This window comes from Penicillium verhagenii, assembly GCF_028828195.1.
Source record: "Penicillium verhagenii strain IBT 33310 chromosome Unknown utg000007l_segment0_segment0, whole genome shotgun sequence".
NCBI lineage: Eukaryota > Fungi > Ascomycota > Eurotiomycetes > Eurotiales > Aspergillaceae > Penicillium > Penicillium verhagenii.
Genome location: NW_026643171.1, coordinates 2,287,185 through 2,305,459, shown reverse-complemented (window position 1 = coordinate 2,305,459; position 18,275 = coordinate 2,287,185). Strand labels below are relative to the sequence as shown.

The 18,275-nt window shown below is 49.8% G+C and overlaps 5 protein-coding genes across 5 annotated transcripts; 4 read left to right on the top strand and 1 right to left on the bottom strand.

The window, feature by feature from the left end:
* Positions 1 to 336: 336 nt before the first annotated feature.
* Positions 337 to 3,113, top strand: N7466_007530 (putative phosphatidate cytidylyltransferase; the record flags this gene model as incomplete). The annotated part of the gene is made up of 2 exons (XM_057166919.1): positions 337 to 907; positions 982 to 3,113. The coding sequence occupies 2 exons, from the start codon at positions 337 to 339 to the stop codon at positions 3,111 to 3,113; spliced, it is 2,703 nt and encodes a 900-aa protein (XP_057019960.1).
* Positions 3,114 to 4,131: 1,018 nt separating this feature from the next.
* atg1 (serine/threonine protein kinase ATG1) lies at positions 4,132 to 7,145 on the top strand (the record flags this gene model as incomplete). The annotated part of the gene is made up of 3 exons (XM_057166918.1): positions 4,132 to 4,257; positions 4,329 to 6,927; positions 6,985 to 7,145. The coding sequence occupies 3 exons, from the start codon at positions 4,132 to 4,134 to the stop codon at positions 7,143 to 7,145; spliced, it is 2,886 nt and encodes a 961-aa protein (XP_057019959.1).
* A 1,399-nt stretch (positions 7,146 to 8,544) lies between these two features.
* Positions 8,545 to 10,522, top strand: N7466_007528 (high affinity methionine permease; the record flags this gene model as incomplete). The annotated part of the gene is made up of 6 exons (XM_057166917.1): positions 8,545 to 8,659; positions 8,726 to 8,957; positions 9,042 to 9,492; positions 9,561 to 9,825; positions 9,899 to 10,061; positions 10,129 to 10,522. The coding sequence occupies 6 exons, from the start codon at positions 8,545 to 8,547 to the stop codon at positions 10,520 to 10,522; spliced, it is 1,620 nt and encodes a 539-aa protein (XP_057019958.1).
* A 1,082-nt stretch (positions 10,523 to 11,604) lies between these two features.
* On the top strand, positions 11,605 to 14,582 carry N7466_007527 (M1 family metallopeptidase; the record flags this gene model as incomplete). The annotated part of the gene is made up of 3 exons (XM_057166916.1): positions 11,605 to 11,939; positions 12,015 to 14,382; positions 14,457 to 14,582. The coding sequence occupies 3 exons, from the start codon at positions 11,605 to 11,607 to the stop codon at positions 14,580 to 14,582; spliced, it is 2,829 nt and encodes a 942-aa protein (XP_057019957.1).
* A 1,699-nt stretch (positions 14,583 to 16,281) lies between these two features.
* Positions 16,282 to 18,216, bottom strand: N7466_007526 (homeobox domain-containing protein; the record flags this gene model as incomplete). Its single annotated transcript, XM_057166915.1, has 3 exons — positions 16,282 to 17,582; positions 17,644 to 17,846; positions 17,900 to 18,216. The coding sequence occupies 3 exons, from the start codon at positions 18,214 to 18,216 to the stop codon at positions 16,282 to 16,284; spliced, it is 1,821 nt and encodes a 606-aa protein (XP_057019956.1).
* Between the last annotated feature and the right edge of the window lie 59 nt (positions 18,217 to 18,275).

Sequence of the window (18,275 nt, the reverse complement as noted above, 5' to 3'; positions counted from 1 at the left end):
ATAGCTTGTGTCTTATGAAATTTCCAAATCTGAATTGAGTTGAAGTACAAAAAAGCGAGTCGCAATGACAATGGAAGTCATCATGAGCATGTGATAGGCAAAATCCCTTTCCGCGTTTAGCCAAGATAACAACATCCACGTTGTTCTCCGACTCCGATGCTCCGAAACTCTCACTTCTCGATCTTTTTTTAAACTTTTTTTTCTCTCAGTCTCTTTGTATTGTGCTAAGGGGTTGATTTCAAGTACCCGCCTTTGCAACTGCCTGTCTTCCCGAATACACCATCGTTCTATCTCCTCCCCAGGGATGACGTACACATTAACATAAGGAATGGCGCTATGAATTCACCGCGGGGCCAGGACGAACAGGAGGTGCTCACCCGCAGTAGCACGCCTGCCACAAGCTCCGAATTGATCCCCGAAGATTTGCGCCAGTTCACTCGTTCTCCGCATCCTTATCACCACCGACGACGTCTCGGATCCCGCACTCCCTCCGAACAAGGCGACCGTTTACAACCACTCACTTCCTACTCCAAGTCCTCGCGGACACCCAGCGACAGTGGCACAGAGGCAGATGATGAGAGTACAGGGATATTAAGAGGCCTTCCTGCGCCACCACTCCGGCCACGAAAGGGTTTGCGCTCGGGCGGAAATGGCGTCGGCGACTCCGATGCTTGGTTGCCTTCCCTACACCCATGGCCATCATTTGCCCGACAATCTAGTCGGGGCTCCCGGAGAAGCTCCGACGAGAAACAGGCAGAGGGGGAGGCAGAGGAGGCCCGGAAATTAAGGGCGAAGAGACGGGTTGAGATCCTGCGCCGTTTGTTGGAGATGGCGCTTCTCTTCTCAGTTGGGGCGGTGGTTCTGCTACAGAGAGATGCGCGTTCACTTGCTTGGGAATGGAGAAAAGGTACGCCAACTCTTTGTTTTATTTTTGCGCGCCCGAATCCATCTGATATGGAATCTATACTGATTTTGGCGCAGAGCTTATCACTCACGGTCTCCTACTCATCGGACTGTATGCTTCATACCCCGTTATCCTCCGTCTTACAAGGAGCCGCGAATGTTCGTATGGATTATCTAGACGGCCCTTCTTCGACATTCCCGCGAGCTTCGACCCCGCTCCGCTGCTCTACCCGATTCTCATTCCGATCTTCGTTTCGATCACATTGGCAAGCCATCGCCCGGCCTTGATAATTCCGAACATCATCCTCAGCCTCTCCTCTCTCCCCGCACCCGTCATCCCATTACATAATTGGTCCAATGGCTTCAGTCTTCCTCACTGGATGGTCACATTGGTGCCAATCCTCGTTTCGGAACACTTCTCGCTCGACTCTACCATTCCCAAACCGCTGACGCTCCGTGGGCACGATGCGGAATCCTTGATTCTTCTTTTTCCTTTGCATCAAGCGTTGATACCCACTTTAGACTTTTTGTTGACTACCAGTATTCTTCCTGCTGAGCTTCAGCTGTTGACCACTGCCTTATTGAATTTGTACTTGTTTGCGACCTCGCCCCAGGCAGAGATCTTGAAAGCGTTGCTATGGCTAGGCGGGATGTGTATATTTGTTTTAGGCCGAGATGTCCTGCGTTGGGAGGTCACTCTCGCTCGGATTCCCAGCTGGAAGTTTCGTCGCTCACTGCAAAGCTCACAATCACCAAGGCGATTCATTAACATGATCGACCACCGTCTCTGTCAAAAGCTGAGTGGGACAGGTCTCTCCGATGAGCCTACATCGGACAGTGATGGCCCTGGTGCCGTTCCCATGCCGCGTCATGCGAGAACTATACGCGAGAAGGCCCCCTCTGCCGAACCCGTGCCTAGACTTGACAATGCTACTTTCGAGGAAGCATTTGGAAGGGAATATCGAGCTGAGCAGCGGCAGCAACAGCGCCGCCGACACACTATCTCAGTTCTAGATGAGGCAGTGCAGGAGGAAAAACGGGTCCGAACTACCCCCGGTGGCCGTCGCAAGAAATTGATGGGGCCTGGACTCGCTTCATTTCTATCCATGACCGCAGCCCAAGCGCAAGTCCGCAAATGGTTGTATGCACTTTACATCTACGCTGTATCACTGGCAATTATCCTGGGGCCCATCCGGAAGTACATTGCCGACCGGGCCCTGCAAGGCCAAGATCCATTTGGATGGGCTATTGGATACATGTTTGGTAACATATCGGCAGTCCGGTTCTGGGTGCTGATGACGAATCTGGAGTACTGGATTCAACTGCCCCCGCGCCCGGACGTGACCCTGGAAGATGAATTCTGCTGGTTCGGGCGGATTGAACATATTCGCCAAACTACCTTCGGCCCTGCCAACACTCGTCTTTTACTGAGTGCTTACTGTGTCCTGGTCTTGGTGATGGGGCTGGCCGTTGTGTTCCAACTTAGCTCGGTCGTCGAGGTTGACACACGGCGCAAAGTATTTCATGGAACGATGGTGTTGATGTTTTTGCCTACGGTGTTTGTGGATCCGACATTCTGTGCGCTAGCGCTTGGATTGGCACTGGCGATATTCTTGCTACTGGACCTCTTCCGTGCATCCCAGCTACCTCCCATCTCTCGGCCACTAACATACTTCTTGGCACCGTATGTAGATGGGCGCGATCACCGTGGACCCGTCATTATTTCGCATATTTTTTTGCTTATCGGATGTTCTATCCCACTTTGGCTATCATTGTCAGATCTTGCTCGCAATGATGACGGGCCCTGGATGGGATGGGATGTGCCTGCGCGCGACGTCAGCATGGTCAGTGGAGTCATCTGTGTTGGAATGGGCGATGCTGCCGCATCGCTTATTGGGCGTCGGTACGGACGGTTGAAATGGTTTTGGGGCGGGGGTAAATCACTGGAAGGCAGCGTGGCTTTTGTGGTAGCGGTCAGTGTTGGATTGCTGGCTGTTCGTGCCTGGCTGATGGTGGGAGGATGGCCAGTGGCTGGGAGCGAATGGGTCGAGGCACCCACCTCGACTGTTCGATTCTGGCTTTGGACAGCCTGCAAGTCTGGGTTAGCGGCAGGTGGGACGAGCGCCACCGAAGCGATCCTCACTGGTTGCAATGATAACGTCGTGGTGCCCGTGGTGCTGTGGCTGTTGGTGCGGGGCTTAGGTGTTTGATGGGGGATAGTGGAGCCTTGTATAGAATGGCGGACTCTGCCTTTTTCTTTCTTTGTAAATCCTGTATACTACATAATGACTTATGTATCCAATCTATACGACTTTCATTCACGCTCTCGCATCCTTGGTTTTCTTTTAGCGATAAGCTTTTGAGGGGAGGCGTTATCGCGCCGATCTCGGGCTTTATCTAATCGCGTCCAATAGATTCGATAAGCCAAAACTCCCCCATATTTTAGGTGACTTGACGGAGATCCAAAGTACCCAGGTACTCAATGGACGCCTGCATGATCTACTTTTCCCCCTTTTCTCATATCCCCTTGTTATCTTTTGAATTCTTTCTTTCTTTCTCCTTTCCTTCTCTTATTCTTTCTATCTCTTATATCTCTTATAATACCCTAAGATTCCAAGACATCTTGGATTTCCATCCGATCTAGTGACCCACCCCTCCTGACCGCCCTCGCCCTATCACACTCATTCCCGTTTGGCGGTCACACCCCTCACGGTCCTTGGGTCCAGCTTTCCCGCCTCAATCATCACATCATCCTTCTCTCTCATTAGACCTTGTATTCTCCAAAACTTTGGTTCACTCCCACCCCCCTTTATATTCCCCTCATTGCAGGTCCTTCAAAGCTCCAATACATCATCACTTTGCCTCACCGGTCCTTCCCAACTATCACTGGATAAACTGCATACATCATTTATCCTGTAGATCGCGAGCTGGGGTATTCTTAATCCTTGACCGCATCATAGCAACTGAGCCGCTTGAACCGATCTAGTTTCACGGCACCACTTACTACACGCCATTTACCGCTCTCGTATTTCTTCGCTCTTCCATCCTTTCAGGATTGCCTACACTCTACACATTTCATCCTGGCTCCCCTGATGGGCCTCTACCTGTGCCAGCTGCCTCCAGTACTTTTGCGGTAGTTGTGGTTGACGGGGGGTGGTTGACTTCGGATCGTCCCCAGAGCTTCTCTGTGGGATCTTTGAGCAGCCTTACCGCTGCTCCTCGACAACCATGACTTCTCAACACTCGCGGAGGTCTCGCGAGTCTACCCGCCCCGAGATGTCCATCGGGCGATACACAAGGCTCGATGAGATCGGTCGAGGGAGCTTTGCAACAGTTTATCAGGGTGTTCATACTGTGAGTCATGGGGTAGCAACCTCCGGAGAAGCTGCTTGAGCTTTGCCCACTAACCTTTGAGCCTCATACAGAAATCCCGCACCTTTGTAGCCATCAAGTCTGTCAACATGTCGAAGCTGAACAAAAAGCTAAAAGACAACCTTTCCTCCGAAATCGATATCCTCAAGGGCCTACACCATCCGCATATCGTCGCGCTCATCGACTGCCATGAGTCCACCTCACATATCCATCTGGTTATGGAATACTGTGCGTTGGGGGATCTTTCACTCTTTATTAAGCGTCGTGATACCCTTGCCGGTCATCGATACACTCAGAATATGATTGCCAAATATCCAAATCCACCGGGCGGAGCGTTGAATGAGGTCGTGACTCGACATTTCCTGAAACAACTTTCTAGCGCTTTGAAATTTCTTCGAGATCGAAACCTCATCCATCGGGATATCAAACCACAAAACCTTTTACTTTGCCCTTCACCTTCCTCATACAGAAGTGGAACGGCCCAAGTAGTACCTTTCAAGGGCAGCGATGACTCTTACGAGCCGATTACCGGGCTGGTGTCTTTACCAATGCTAAAGATTGCAGATTTCGGATTCGCGCGGTCACTGCCGGCGACTTCGCTAGCTGAAACTTTGTGTGGCTCCCCACTATATATGGCCCCTGAGATCCTTAGGTATGAAAAATACGACGCCAAAGCTGATTTGTGGTCCGTTGGAACCGTGCTTTATGAGATGGTCGTGGGACGACCTCCATTCAGGGCGACAAATCACGTTGAGCTACTCCGCAGGATTGAGAAAGGGGAGGATCGAATCCGATTTCCAGAGGAAAATCCAGCATCCGATAATATCAAGAAGCTGATCCGGGGTCTCTTGAAGCGGAACCCGGTGGAAAGATTGAACTTTCCTGAGTTCTTCAATGATATTGTGATCACTGATCAGATTCCCGGGTTATTGGGAGACGATCTACCTCAACCTCCACGACGTTCTTCTACAGAAGACGCCAATGAGCCAAGTCCATACGGAGCGGAGGCTCGACCAGATTCGAAATCCGATAAAGATTCACCATACCTTGCCGATCAAGAAGACCCCATGGCATATCCAGCCCCCCACCGAACTTCCGTGAACCGCCAGAAATCAACAGACACCCCGTTGGGTTCTTCACCGATGCGTCGGGTAGGAAGTGCAGATAGGCCAGCATCGGGCATTTCCAAAGACCACCCCCGAGGCAGTACCCCGCCACAACGGCCAGGTCCAGTCACGCAAGCTACCGCCCCCGGACGACAGGAACTCGTTGATCGTAATTCTGCGGCGGGTGCGATGGAACGACAGAGAAACCGCAATACCTATTCTGGGCCGTCTAAATCACAGGTTGAACGAACTCAAGAGGAAAATGAACGAGCGGCGCAAGAGGTGGCCTTTGAGAGGGACTATGTTGTTGTGGAAAAGCGAGCAGTTGAAGTTAACGCTTTTGCTGATGAGCTGGCACACAGCCCACGGATTCAAGGTGGATTTGCTCGGGGACAGACGGGCGCTACGTCTCGACGTGCGACAACCCAGGGTCTCCCGACCATATCATCGAACTCGCATTCCAAGGCCATGCAAATTGTTTCTAATCGCGCCCGGGCAGACTCGACGCACCAACGACAGCATTCGTATGAGCGTCGCTATGGACAGAGCCCAACTTCGGCGACATCCGCGATTTCCAAAGCTCTGAACATGGCTAGCGGTCGTCTTTTCGGTATAGGCTTTTCACCCCCGATGGCTGCTACAAAAGGAGGGCGTTCACCACCTCTAGCTTATAACCCTTTCCCAGCCTATCCCTCTGCTCAGGTGAGCCTGATGCTAATGGGAGAGGGGCCCAAGACCAATGCTGCCGCCGATGAAGACTACAGGACAGTCTCGGTGATTGAAGAATGTGCAACCCGCAGTGATGTTGTCTATGGATTCGCTGAAGTCAAGTATAAGCAGCTTATTCCACTGGCACCTTCAGCAAACATTGACCCTTCGAGACCGACTGGAGCCACTGATGCCGATGACTCTGGTGATGATGGCTTGACCATCGACGCCATTATCACCCTTTCTGAGGAAGCACTAGTTCTATATGTGAAAGCTCTGTCATTACTTGCAAAGTCCATGGATATTGCAGGTGCATGGTGGTCACGAAAGAACCGAGAAGAGTCATATGGCGATCAGTCCAACCGAAATGATGGTACAAGCGCACTGGCTGGTACTCGAATCAACAATGTCGTCCAGTGGGTTCGAAGCCGGTTCAATGAAGTTCTGGAGAAGGCTGAATTTGTCCGCTTAAAGCTCATTGAAGCCCAAATGCGCTTACCACTCGATCATCCGGCCCACTTGAATAATCGTTCCGTTGGTTCCACTGCGGCTTCTTGCGGATCAGCCGATGTTGTTGTCAGCCCTGGAGTCACTGCCGAGAAGTTGATGTTTGACCGGGCACTGGAAATGAGTCGGGCTGCAGCCATTAATGAGTTGACCAGTGAAGACCTTGCTGGATGCGAGATTGCCTACGTTACAGCTATCCGCATGCTAGAGGCAGTCCTAGAAGATGACGGATCAAGTTCGACATCTGGCGTTACGCATGGTGCTTCAGACACAAGCGATAAGAACTCCTCGGATGACATACAGGGGGAGGATCGCCAGGTGGTTGTCAAGTGTAAGTGACAAACGTTGATTCGTCACCATTATGTCCAGATACTAATATATCATATAGTGGTCTCTAGCATGCGTGGTCGCCTGACATCTCTCCGGAAAAAGCTTGCCGTCCTCTCGAAACGATCATCACTACCAACGCCCACACTAGGTGGTGGTCGTATGCCATCTTCCAATCTGGTTCCTATCTCGCACGCCACAGGAGCTACGCCGCCTCGATGAATTTTCTAATCCTCAACATCGACCCTTAAGAAATTCTCGTCCCAATTTTGTCACCCTGTGACTTGGTTTATGATATAATTTACCATTTGTTTCTGCTTTATTTGTTGAGGGGTATCTATCGTTCGACGATACCTCCCAATTCTTGTCCAAATTTCATTACGCCCGCCATATATCCCATGCACACGGGAAGAGGAGTTGATTCATTTGCTTATTGTTATTTGTTGATTATTGTTTTTTTTTTCTTGATTTATTCTAGGCACGTATTTTCTTTTGGTGTTGATTCTATTGGCGTTTGTCTGGACTTGTGATATACAGATTGGCCCTTTTTTAACTTTGTTTTGTCTTTTTATTGTCTTTTGGAGCTCGACGCACTAGGTCTGGGAGTTTGGTCATCAACGGAGACTAGGATTGGCTGGAACCTTCCAGGGCGGAATGGAATTGGTGGAAATACTTGCATATATGTGATGCCTAGATGAGCCATGCTTTGAAAGTTTGTTTTGGAATCCAGTCCTTGTGCCAACATGCAATGTTGATGTTGAATTCGTAGCCTTCAAATGTTCAAATGATTATTTTTAAACATTACACGACGCAATAGATGTTACCTCGCTGCATCATCTGGGGTAAACCTCGGAACCAATGGCGTGATTGATCTCAACGGGTCTTATTTGCCCTCGTGGTTCTTGGCGACGTCTCGCCGAGCATTGGCGACTACTTCTAGGCTGGAAGGCCATCCTTTAAAAAGTGTATTGACACATGTCTATAACATGATTTAAATATTGCAGAAATTCCAAGTTGAGAAATTCAAATGTTCCAGGGTTCGGCGTTCTGAAACTTCGTTCAATACGTGCTATGATGATGATGCCGGTCATTTACTCCAATTGGAACCGACTAGACCCTGTAGATCCATTCGGGTCTAGATGTCGGCCTGATCTATTGGAAGTTCCCGAGAATCGAGGCTAACTTTATCTGAGGTCTTCATTCTAGAACAATTGCAGCATTTGAGAGTAAGCAACAAGTATGGGCAAATGAGCTTCAAAGAGTGCTTCCTATGTGGAAATTTCTGATTAATTAACTAAATACCAAATCTGAAAATAAAAATTGACCGATATCTCTCTCTCTCAGTTCCAAGTATTACGGCTTCTAAATGGGGCTTTCCAGCTGCCCAGGTGGAATAGGGTTGCATCCAGACGGGTTGGCAGATTGCATCACATTTAGTGGCAGCACACCATTCTACACTCTCCAGTTACGCGCAATATAGTAGAATCAATCATCAGATTTCATCCCAAAGAGCTGGAACAAATAAATGTAAAATACCCGTGCGCCTTCCCGCCGGGACCTGGCCTTCCTCTTGCTCTTCACAATTCTCGTGGTCCCATCACGATAGCAATCCAAAGCCGCCATGGCGGATTCATCGTCGACCCATATTGGCAAGTCTTCGGACTCGAAGTCCCTCGTGAGCCGAACAAGACCTACCGATGATATTCCTCATCCAGCAGACGGGATTTCCGGACTATGTATGGCTTCCTTTTCATTGACCTACGAATATTTGGATCGTGATTAGCGACTCTGACAACATACAGATGAAGGACATGTCTTCGAAGCAACGCCCGATAGTCGTCGACAGATCGGCATATTCAGCGCCACGCTCCTCATCTTTAATCGGGTGATCGGTACAGGTATCTTTGCCACGCCAGGCACCATCCTACAGCTTTCTGGAAGTGTCGGCTTAGCGCTATTCATGTGGGTCATCGGTACCTTCATCGCCATGGCAGGCACAGCTGTCTACCTCGAATGGGGCACCGCAATCCCCAAGTACGTAAACCCAAGGATCACCAAGCTCCCTTCAAACGAAACCAAGCCGCACAATCTGTATGAACTAGGCTAATCGTGTTCAAGGAACGGCGGCGAAAAGAACTACCTCGAATATGTCTATCAAAAGCCCAAGTTCCTGGCCACGGCTATGTATGCAGCCTACGCTTTCTTGCTGGGGTGGGCAGCAAGCAACAGCGTTGTCTTTGGCCAGTACATCCTGAATGCAGCGGATGTCGAGGTCGGACGATGGAATCAGCGCGGTATCGGTCTTGCCTGTCTGTCCACAGCGTTTCTGATCCATGCCGTCGCCCTGAAATGGGGTCTTCGCCTTATCAACTTGCTAGGAATTGTTAAGCTCGTGATCATCGTTTTCATTGCTGTTACCGGTTGGGCTGCCCTGGCTGGTCACACCAAGATCGAGACTCCCCATAACTTCCGCAATGCCTTTGAGGGGACCAAGGGGAGTGGCTACAGTATAGTCATGGCCCTGTATAATGTCATTTGGTCTTTCATTGGCTACTCCAATGCCAACTACGTAAGTTGAGCACATGAACTTTCTTGGTATTTTGGAGAATTTTGCATCTAATGTTCAAAATAAACTAGGTTTTGAGCGAGACAAAAAACCCCGTTCGTACACTTAAGATTGCGGCGCCGGTGGCCATCGGCTCTGTCGGCATTCTATACATGCTGGTCAATATTGCCTACTTTGCCGCCGTCCCGAAGGAACAGATGCTGGAGTCTGGGACAGTGGTTGCTGCCGCATTCTTCGGGAACGTGTTCGGCAAACAAGCGGAGAAGGTCATGTCGGTCTTCGTAGCGCTATCGGCATTCGGAAACGTTCTATCGGTTCTATTTTCACAGGGTCGAAGTAAGATTCACCTTTCAGGGTCTCAAGGCTGCCACTTTTACTGCTCGTTGATTTACTAACTATTCCTTTGTAGTTGTTCAAGAACTGGGTCGTGAGGGTGTTCTCCCCCTCTCGAGCGTTTTCGCCAGCAACTGGCCCTTCAACTCCCCTGCTGCGGGCCTATTCGAACACTACATCGTTTCAGTTATCATCCTGCTTGCTCCACCTCCAGGCGATGCCTACAACTTTCTTCTGAAGTAAGTTTTTGACGAGACCAAGAGAGCCTTATCCCGGGATATATGTGACTCACTCAGATATATGTAGCCTCATCTCATACCCGTTATCGATCGTCAACGTCTTCGTATCTGGCGGCTTAATTTACGTCTACTTCAACAAGGCCAAGTTCCCGAATTGGAACCCTGGTATCCGAGCATCGCTCCCTGTTACGGGATTCTTCCTGCTATCGAACATCTATCTCGTCGTCACGCCATATATTCCTCCAGATGCCGGGCAAAATGTCTACAAGAGCTTGCCTTATTACTTACACTGCGTCGTGGCGCTGGGCGTGTTTGCAATGGGAGCTGTTTACTACACCGTGTGGGCAGTGCTTATGCCTCGTTGGGGTGGATATCTACTTGTGAAGGAGTCGGTTATGGGATCTGATGGGTGGTCTCGCAGTGTCTTCACGAAGGTACCCAAGACATCGACCAACATTTGAATGCGGCACCCACACCGATCCAACACTTCAAATGTTACAAGGTTGTAAGGTTTTATTTGCTGACTGCCCGGCCCTGTTGATGTGAGACACTCCAGGGCTGTCGGGAATGGTAGATTATAAGATATAGTTGACTAATAGTTAATACATGTGCTTACCTATTCATCCAACATTACCATGTCAAAAACAAAGGTGCCAGGAAGGGGAGCCCTGAAGGTCAACCTTAACAGAAACGAGTTGCGAGGTCAACTGGTTCAATCGGCCAAAAGCTAATATTTGTTCTTTTCCTTCACCTTCTCCATATGAACCTCCTCGGGTATTCTGAATTCATCAGGGTATCCATAATACGACCCGTGAGTAGTAAACGGTGGTGTATCACGGACTCCGACGGAGTTTTCTACTAAATAGGTTAGGTAACTTAGGTTTCAATGGAACGGTCCACAATACCGACAGACATTACGATTCGAACTTCAGAGAATTGGGGGGCTATGTATGATAAAAAAGATTTTGAATAAATCCATTAATTGAACAACGAGTCAAGACGAGATAGAGAGTGGCAATTGCGTAACTGATAATACTATCATATGATTTTCTAGACCCATATTGTAGAAATTGTCGGGTATTTAGCAATGTGATGTTCCAATACTTCTATGGATGCCCAGTCGTGTAGCCGAAGCTATCATGAGCCCCTCAAACTGAGTGGAGAAAATAGTCTTGCAAGACGGAATAGGTCTTTCAAAGAAAAATCCTACTCCACAGACAACTGCCGTAGTAGCATTAAGGCATGCGCTGGGTTAAACTTGCGTATGATTGAAGAAAAGAAATAGAGAAGAGGAATTTTTTTCTTTTTATAAAGGGAGACCCACGAAGGACTACCGCCTGCCCTGTGTGTCCTTTCTGCCGGATCAAGATTATTCTGTTACGATTGTTCTCCAATTTCGTTTTCTCCCCTTTATTGCTTCTTTGTTCAAGTTAATATTGTACTATATTTTTTTATTATTTCTGTATTATTATTGGGCGTTAAACCCCACCACCTTCTTTTCAGTCCCCGCTTAATTGCCCTTTGAGGGGGTATTCGTGACCTAATGCGACGTTTCTCCACGCGTGCGCTGCTTCATTCAAAAGCAAAGCCACCGCTTCTATCCGCCAGATCCCCCTCCTTCCTCCCGCTCTTTCATTCCGCCCCTCGGTCTGCGACATTTCCAAGACATACTCGCCTCCGTTCTACCCCTCTTGCCCAAACATCCAAAAGATACTGTTCATACCGCAGAATGTGTCACTCTCGCCGTGACGAGGTCTCCGGTTCGACCAATGTCCAGGGTCGTGAGGTCCTGCCCACCAACGTCAAGCCGGTGCACTATGATTTGACTCTCGAGCCCAATTTCGAGAAGTTCACCTACGAAGGATCCGTCCTGATTGAGTATGTCATTATCATGGGAAAACACGTATAGCTGTGCTGTTATGAGCTTGGAATGCTGACCACCTTGAACTCCAGCCTCAAGGTCAACGAAGATACCGACTTCATCTCCCTCAACTCCAATGAGATCAAGATTCACAGCGCAACCGTTTTGTCCAAGGGTGCCGTGATCGAATCGAACCCCGAGATCTCCATGAACAAAGATGCTCAGACCGCAACCATCAAGTTCAACCAGGCCCTCTCTGCGGGGTCTGATGCCCAGCTGAAGCTCACCTTCACTGGTATCCTGAACGATAACATGGCCGGTTTCTACCGTTCCTCATACAAGCATAATGGAGAGACCAAGTATATTGCTACCTCCCAGATGGAGCCCACAGACGCTCGCCGCGCCTTCCCTTGCTTTGATGAGCCCGCTCTCAAGGCCAAGTTCACCGTGACTCTCATTGCTGACAAGAGCATGACCTGTCTGAGCAACATGGATGTTGCCTCCGAGACTGATATTGAGGGTGGCAAGAAGACTGTCAAGTTCAACACCTCACCTGAAATGTCGACCTACCTGATTGCCTTCATCGTGGGTCACCTTAACTACGTTGAGACCAACAACTTCCGAGTGCCCGTTCGCGTCTACGCCACTCCCGACCAGGATATTGAACACGGTCGTTTCTCCCTGGAGCTCGCCGCTAAGACCCTTGCTTTCTACGAGAAGGCCTTTGACAATGATTTCCCCTTGCCCAAGATGGACATGGTTGCAGTGCCCGACTTCAGCGCTGGAGCTATGGAGAACTGGGGTTTGATCACCTACCGTATTGTCGATGTGCTGTTGGACGAGAAGAACGCCGGTGCTTCACGAAAGGAGCGCATTGCCGAGACCGTTCAGCACGAATTGGCTCACCAATGGTTTGGTAACTTGGTCACCATGGACTTCTGGGATGGCCTGTGGTTGAACGAGGGTTTCGCGACCTGGATGTCGTGGTACTCGTGCAACGTCTTCTACCCCGAATGGAAGGTGTGGCAGTCTTATGTCATTGACAACCTCCAAGGTGCCCTCTCACTTGACTCGCTGCGTAGCAGTCATCCCATTGAGGTTCCCGTCAAGCGTGCCGATGAGATCAACCAGATTTTCGATGCCATTTCATACTCCAAGGGTTCTTCCGTGCTGCGCATGATCTCCAAGTACCTGGGAGAGGATGTGTTCTTGCAGGGTGTCCGTGACTACATCCACAAGCATGCCTACGGTAACACCGAGACCGGTGATCTGTGGGCTGCCCTGGCCAACGCCAGTGGCAAGCCCGTCCAAGAGGTTATGGATATCTGGACCAAGAACGTTGGTTTCCCCGTCATTAGCGTGACCGAGAACCCTGAAAACTCTACAATCAGCTTGAAGCAGAACCGCTTCTTGCGCACTGGTGACGTCCGCCCCGAGGAGGACAAGGTTCTTTACCCTTGCATGCTCGGCCTCCGCACCAAGGACTCTATCGATGAAACCACCATGTTGACCGAGCGTGAGGGCGAATTCAAGGTTCCTGATCTGGACTTCTTCAAGCTTAATGCCGATCACTCCGCCATCTACCGCACCGCCTACTCCCCCGAGCGCCTGCGCAAGCTGGGTCAGGCTGCCCGTGATGGCCTCCTGACCGTTGAGGACCGTGCTGGTATGATTGCCGACTCCGGTGCTCTGTCTTCTTCTGGTTTCCAGAAGACCTCCGGTCTGCTGTCGCTCCTCCAGGGTCTCGACACCGAGTCCGAATTTGTGGTTTGGACTGAGATGCTCTCTCGCATTGGTACTCTGCGTGGCGCCTGGTTCTTCGAGGATGCCAAGACCAAGGATGCGCTCAAGGCCTTCCAGCGTTCGCTCGTCGCCGAAAAGGCTCACGAGCTGGGCTGGGAGTTCTCCGAGGGTGATGACCACATCCTGCAGCAATTCAAGGCTCTCATGTTCGGTGCTGCTGGTATGGCTGATGACCCGATTGTTGTCAAGGCTGCCCAGGACATGTTTGCCCGCTTTGCCGCTGGCGACATTTCTGCCATTCACCCCAACATTCGCGGCAGCGTCTTCACTATCGTTCTGAAGAACGGCGGCGTCAAGGAGTACGAGGTCGTGTTGGACCGCTTCCGCCATGCCCCTACCTCCGACGAGAAGACCACTGCTCTGCGTTGCCTGGGTTCCTCCGAGGACCCCGCCCTCATTGAGCGCACTCTCGCCCTTGCCATGGGTGACGAGGTCAAGAACCAGGATATTTACATGCCCCTGGGTGGCCTCCGTGGCTCCATTGCCGGTATTGAGGCTCGTTGGGCTTGGCTCCAGAAGAACTGGGACGCTATCTACCAGCGTCTGCCCCCCTCTCTCGGTATGCTGGGAAATGTGGTGCAGTTGACCACTACCTCCTTCTCCACCGAGGCTCAGCTCAAGGAGGTCCAGGCCTTCTTCGAATCGAAGGACACTAAGGTTTGTTTATCATCCATTTCCAAATTTCTTACTACTTTGTGGCACACTCTAACTTCTATTTTTCTTCCGTATAGGGCTACGATCGTGCCGTTGAACAGAGCCTTGACGCCATTCGTGCCAAGGTTAACTGGATCCAGCGCGACGGTGAAGATGTTGAGTCCTGGCTGGGCAAGAACCAGTACCTGCAGAGCAAGCTGTAAAGGTGAGACATATTCGTTAATTCAAGTCGGCACGCCATGGAGTGGCAGTCGTCTTCGGAAATTTCTCTTTTGATGTGAATCCCATCCATCAGACTTTTATGAGCAATGGCACGCCGGCTGTGTCCAGATGTCTGTTCTGCTTGTCGGGATCTATTCTCCACTCTTCCTCTCTTATGAAGCATAGATTTAGCCTTTTTACCAGCATGGCTCTGCTTTGTCAGAGCGAGGCAACAATATTCAACAATATTCGTTGTCATATTTTATCAACGCAGTAGATGATCTACCGTAAAAGTCGTAAAAGTCATGAATGTCTCCATCCATGGATGTTTACGGGTCGCGATGGGGATTGGGGAAGAGCACATAAAACTTTCAAGCTTCTTCCTCGGAAACTCGAAGTATTATACTAGTTTTAGTAGTACAATAGGCTAAAGTACCTTGGTTTTGGACACCCGAACATTTGAAAGAAATTCCTGGATAAAGTAATAACCTTCAGTACAAGTGATTAGTTGGGGTGGTGAACTTCCACGCATATTTAGCCCTTTAAAACCACAGGAGGATTTGGTCTCAAAAGAATTTCGCGCGTAACCTTACAAAATCTCAGAGTAGAGATGTGGTGTTATGGCATAGTGGTGTGGTAGAAAGGAATACTGTAAGATGAAAGTTTAAACAATACTACTTTTACCGTCTCTCTTGTTGTTTCTTGTGCTTGATGCATGCACATGCGCACATGTTCACAACGGGCTCGTTAGGGAGCAGGTGGGACTCGATGACTCGGGGACAAACGTGAGCATCATATTAGTGAGCACCATATTAGTTTACAGGAACGAGAACTACGAGGACGTGAATGACAAAAAAAAAATTGATTCGGAGTCTAGATTCCACCTCACACTCGTCGTTTATTCCCAGACCAGCACCAGTTGAATCTCCTAGAAAAGCAAAGCAGAATATCTCAACTCTGCAGAGCACCGGGGGAAGCAAATGCTTAACGGCGCTGGCAGGACATTGTGTGTGTGAGGAGTGACTCTAAACTCATGATGAGAATTACCATTGATCCATGCAGGGATGTAAAAAAGCCCAAGTCATGCAATCTCAAGGTCAAACCCATCATCGACAACACAAAAACACAAACACACAGATAAGGAAATGAAAAATTGGGGTCAAGAGGGTGTCTCCGTCCAAGTCGGTCTGTTTGGCATACCACGTAAAAAAAGAGACCCTGACCTGCAAATCGAGATAAAAGTCAAAATAGAAATGCCGGGCCAGGGAAGAAAAGAAGAAGAATAAAAAAGAACAAATCAGGAATCAACCGGAACATCCGGGTTTCCATCGAGTTTGAGAATCAAAGAAGCAGCAAATAACAAATCGCTTCAGGACCGGCCCCAGAATAGAAAGGGTATTAATACAAAACAACGCATAAACAGAAGGGATATATGTCACGCAACCAAAAAGAAGAAGAGAAAAGAAGTAGCAATCAGTACAAGCGAAATTGCTTTCCCAGCCATCGCCGGCGAGACGCGAAATTGCACCAGGCAAATCGATCGTGGCGGCATGTATTCATACCAGCGTTTGGCCCTAATAAACCCAGGACAGCGAGGAATTTCCGAGATGGAGATCAAAGCCCATCATAATATACGCCACAAGCATTCCAAAGGCCGTGAAACGTCAGACAATTAAGGAAATGTAACCAAAATACGAGAAATCAAGATCCAGAGGGCAATCCCTGGGAGTTGATTTCGTCGAGATTGATCATGCCATGCGAGTAATCACCCAAAGCTGGAGAACCATGACCTGACATGCCGTGCATTGGCAATTCAAAGCTAGGTCCTTCATGCGACATCGCATAGTTGATGTTATGTTTCGAGTACATGTCGTTCATCGAAAGTCCGTCCTCGACAAATCCAGATTGCTGATCATGCGAAAAGCCATACATGTCAGATGAAGAATGAGACATGTTGGACAATGGAGGCGAGTGATTGGCAATCATGGGGTCGGCAGGGCTTACACCTGAGTAGGGTGATGTTGCATGAGAGCCAACAGTCGATGTGTCGGACGGACCTGTAGAAACAAACTGGGGTACATTGAATTGAGGAGGCATGTTGGCAACAGGAGTCGAGTCGCCCTGTGCAGCACTGCTGAACATCGAGGGGCTAGCGTATTCGGAAGGCGATGCGGTAGTGGTGGCAGACATGGGGTGAGTCCGGAAATCAAGTCCATATCCATCTGTGTCAATACGCAGGTCGGTGGGAAGAGCATGTGCAGATTGTGGGATAGGGGCATAGATTCCTGCCTCGGCAGGGTTATACGGAGCTGGAGTCTGCGGCATGTGGAACGAACTCATGGGACCTTGCAACGCGGAAATATCAATTGCGGCTGGCACGGAGCGACTGCGCTGGCGTTTGTGTCCACGAGCGGCCGGCATATTGAAACCCAAGTGGTTGTGATCTTGATAAAGATTCATATAGGCCGGTGGTGCGAAGTGGTTTGGCTGAGAAGCAGGGCGTTGAATAAAAGGTGGCGACATGGCTGGGGTAACAGCAAAATTGGTGCTGCTGCTGTTGTTGCCGTATGCGAGGCGATTTTGGAAAGATTCCAAAGACACGAGCTTGGCGAGCTGCACACTCAAGACCTTGGGGTGGCCTCCCAGATGATGAACCATGATCTGGCTTGCTTGTTGTTCCTCAGTGAAATCTCCGCATTGGTAGAAACCACCGGAGTTGGACGAGTCCATGTAAAACATAGGCGGACGGTTAAGCTCCACCACCAGGCCACCGGGCCGGGGTGGTTGGCCGTTTGGTCCAGGATTGGGGTCTCCAGTTTCCAGGGTGATGTTCTTGATATGGGCGAATGGGTATTCGATCTTATAACCGGCCGAGTCGTTGTTGATATAATATGTCATACAGGCCTTGTCGGGCGAGTAGAAAATTACTAGGTCCATCGCGTTCTGTCCAATGCGCCGCCAGCTACCGACTGTCAAGGATCGACAAGTGAAATGCGAAATGACTGTTCACGATTTAGTTAGCTGACCCAACCCAGTTTCTGGAAATTCAAGTCAAATACATACCAACTTTGCCATTGGGGTTGTTGGCCTCATTGGCATAAATGCCAGGGGTTGGGTAACCCACTGAGCGTCCGAAGGGGTCACGAGTTCCGGGCTTGCTGGGATCGTATTGCATGGCAAGGTAATGGCGCATCGACTCGGGAATCGAGTCACAGCCCTCACCGGTCTCAATACTCTTCTTGGCGAGCATCTTGATTTTAGCACGACTAATTCTCTGTCAGCATACTTATCCCATATTTGCTCTTGGGAGCAAACCTACCGATTTTGGAACCAAATCTGAACCGAGCGTTCTGTCATATTGATATCCTGTGCAATTCGTTCACGAGTAGCTGCGGTGGGAGTCGGGTTCTTGTTGAATTCAACCTCAAGGAGGACGAGTTGATCCTGGGTTGCACGTTGGCGCTTATTGTTCTTTTGTTGTTGAGTCAGAGTGCTCTTCCGGGGTGGCCGACGCGACGCGCTCGATGAAGGGGCTGTTGTAGCACTCGAAGTCGAGGGTGAAGGAGTCGAGTTTGGAGGCGAAGATGAACCCGTTGTGGGCGCGCCCGTTGGGTCGGGGGTTTCACTAAACGACATCTTGGAATGCGGTCGACAGAGATCGAGGACACCGAAAAAACGAGATCGCGACGATGATG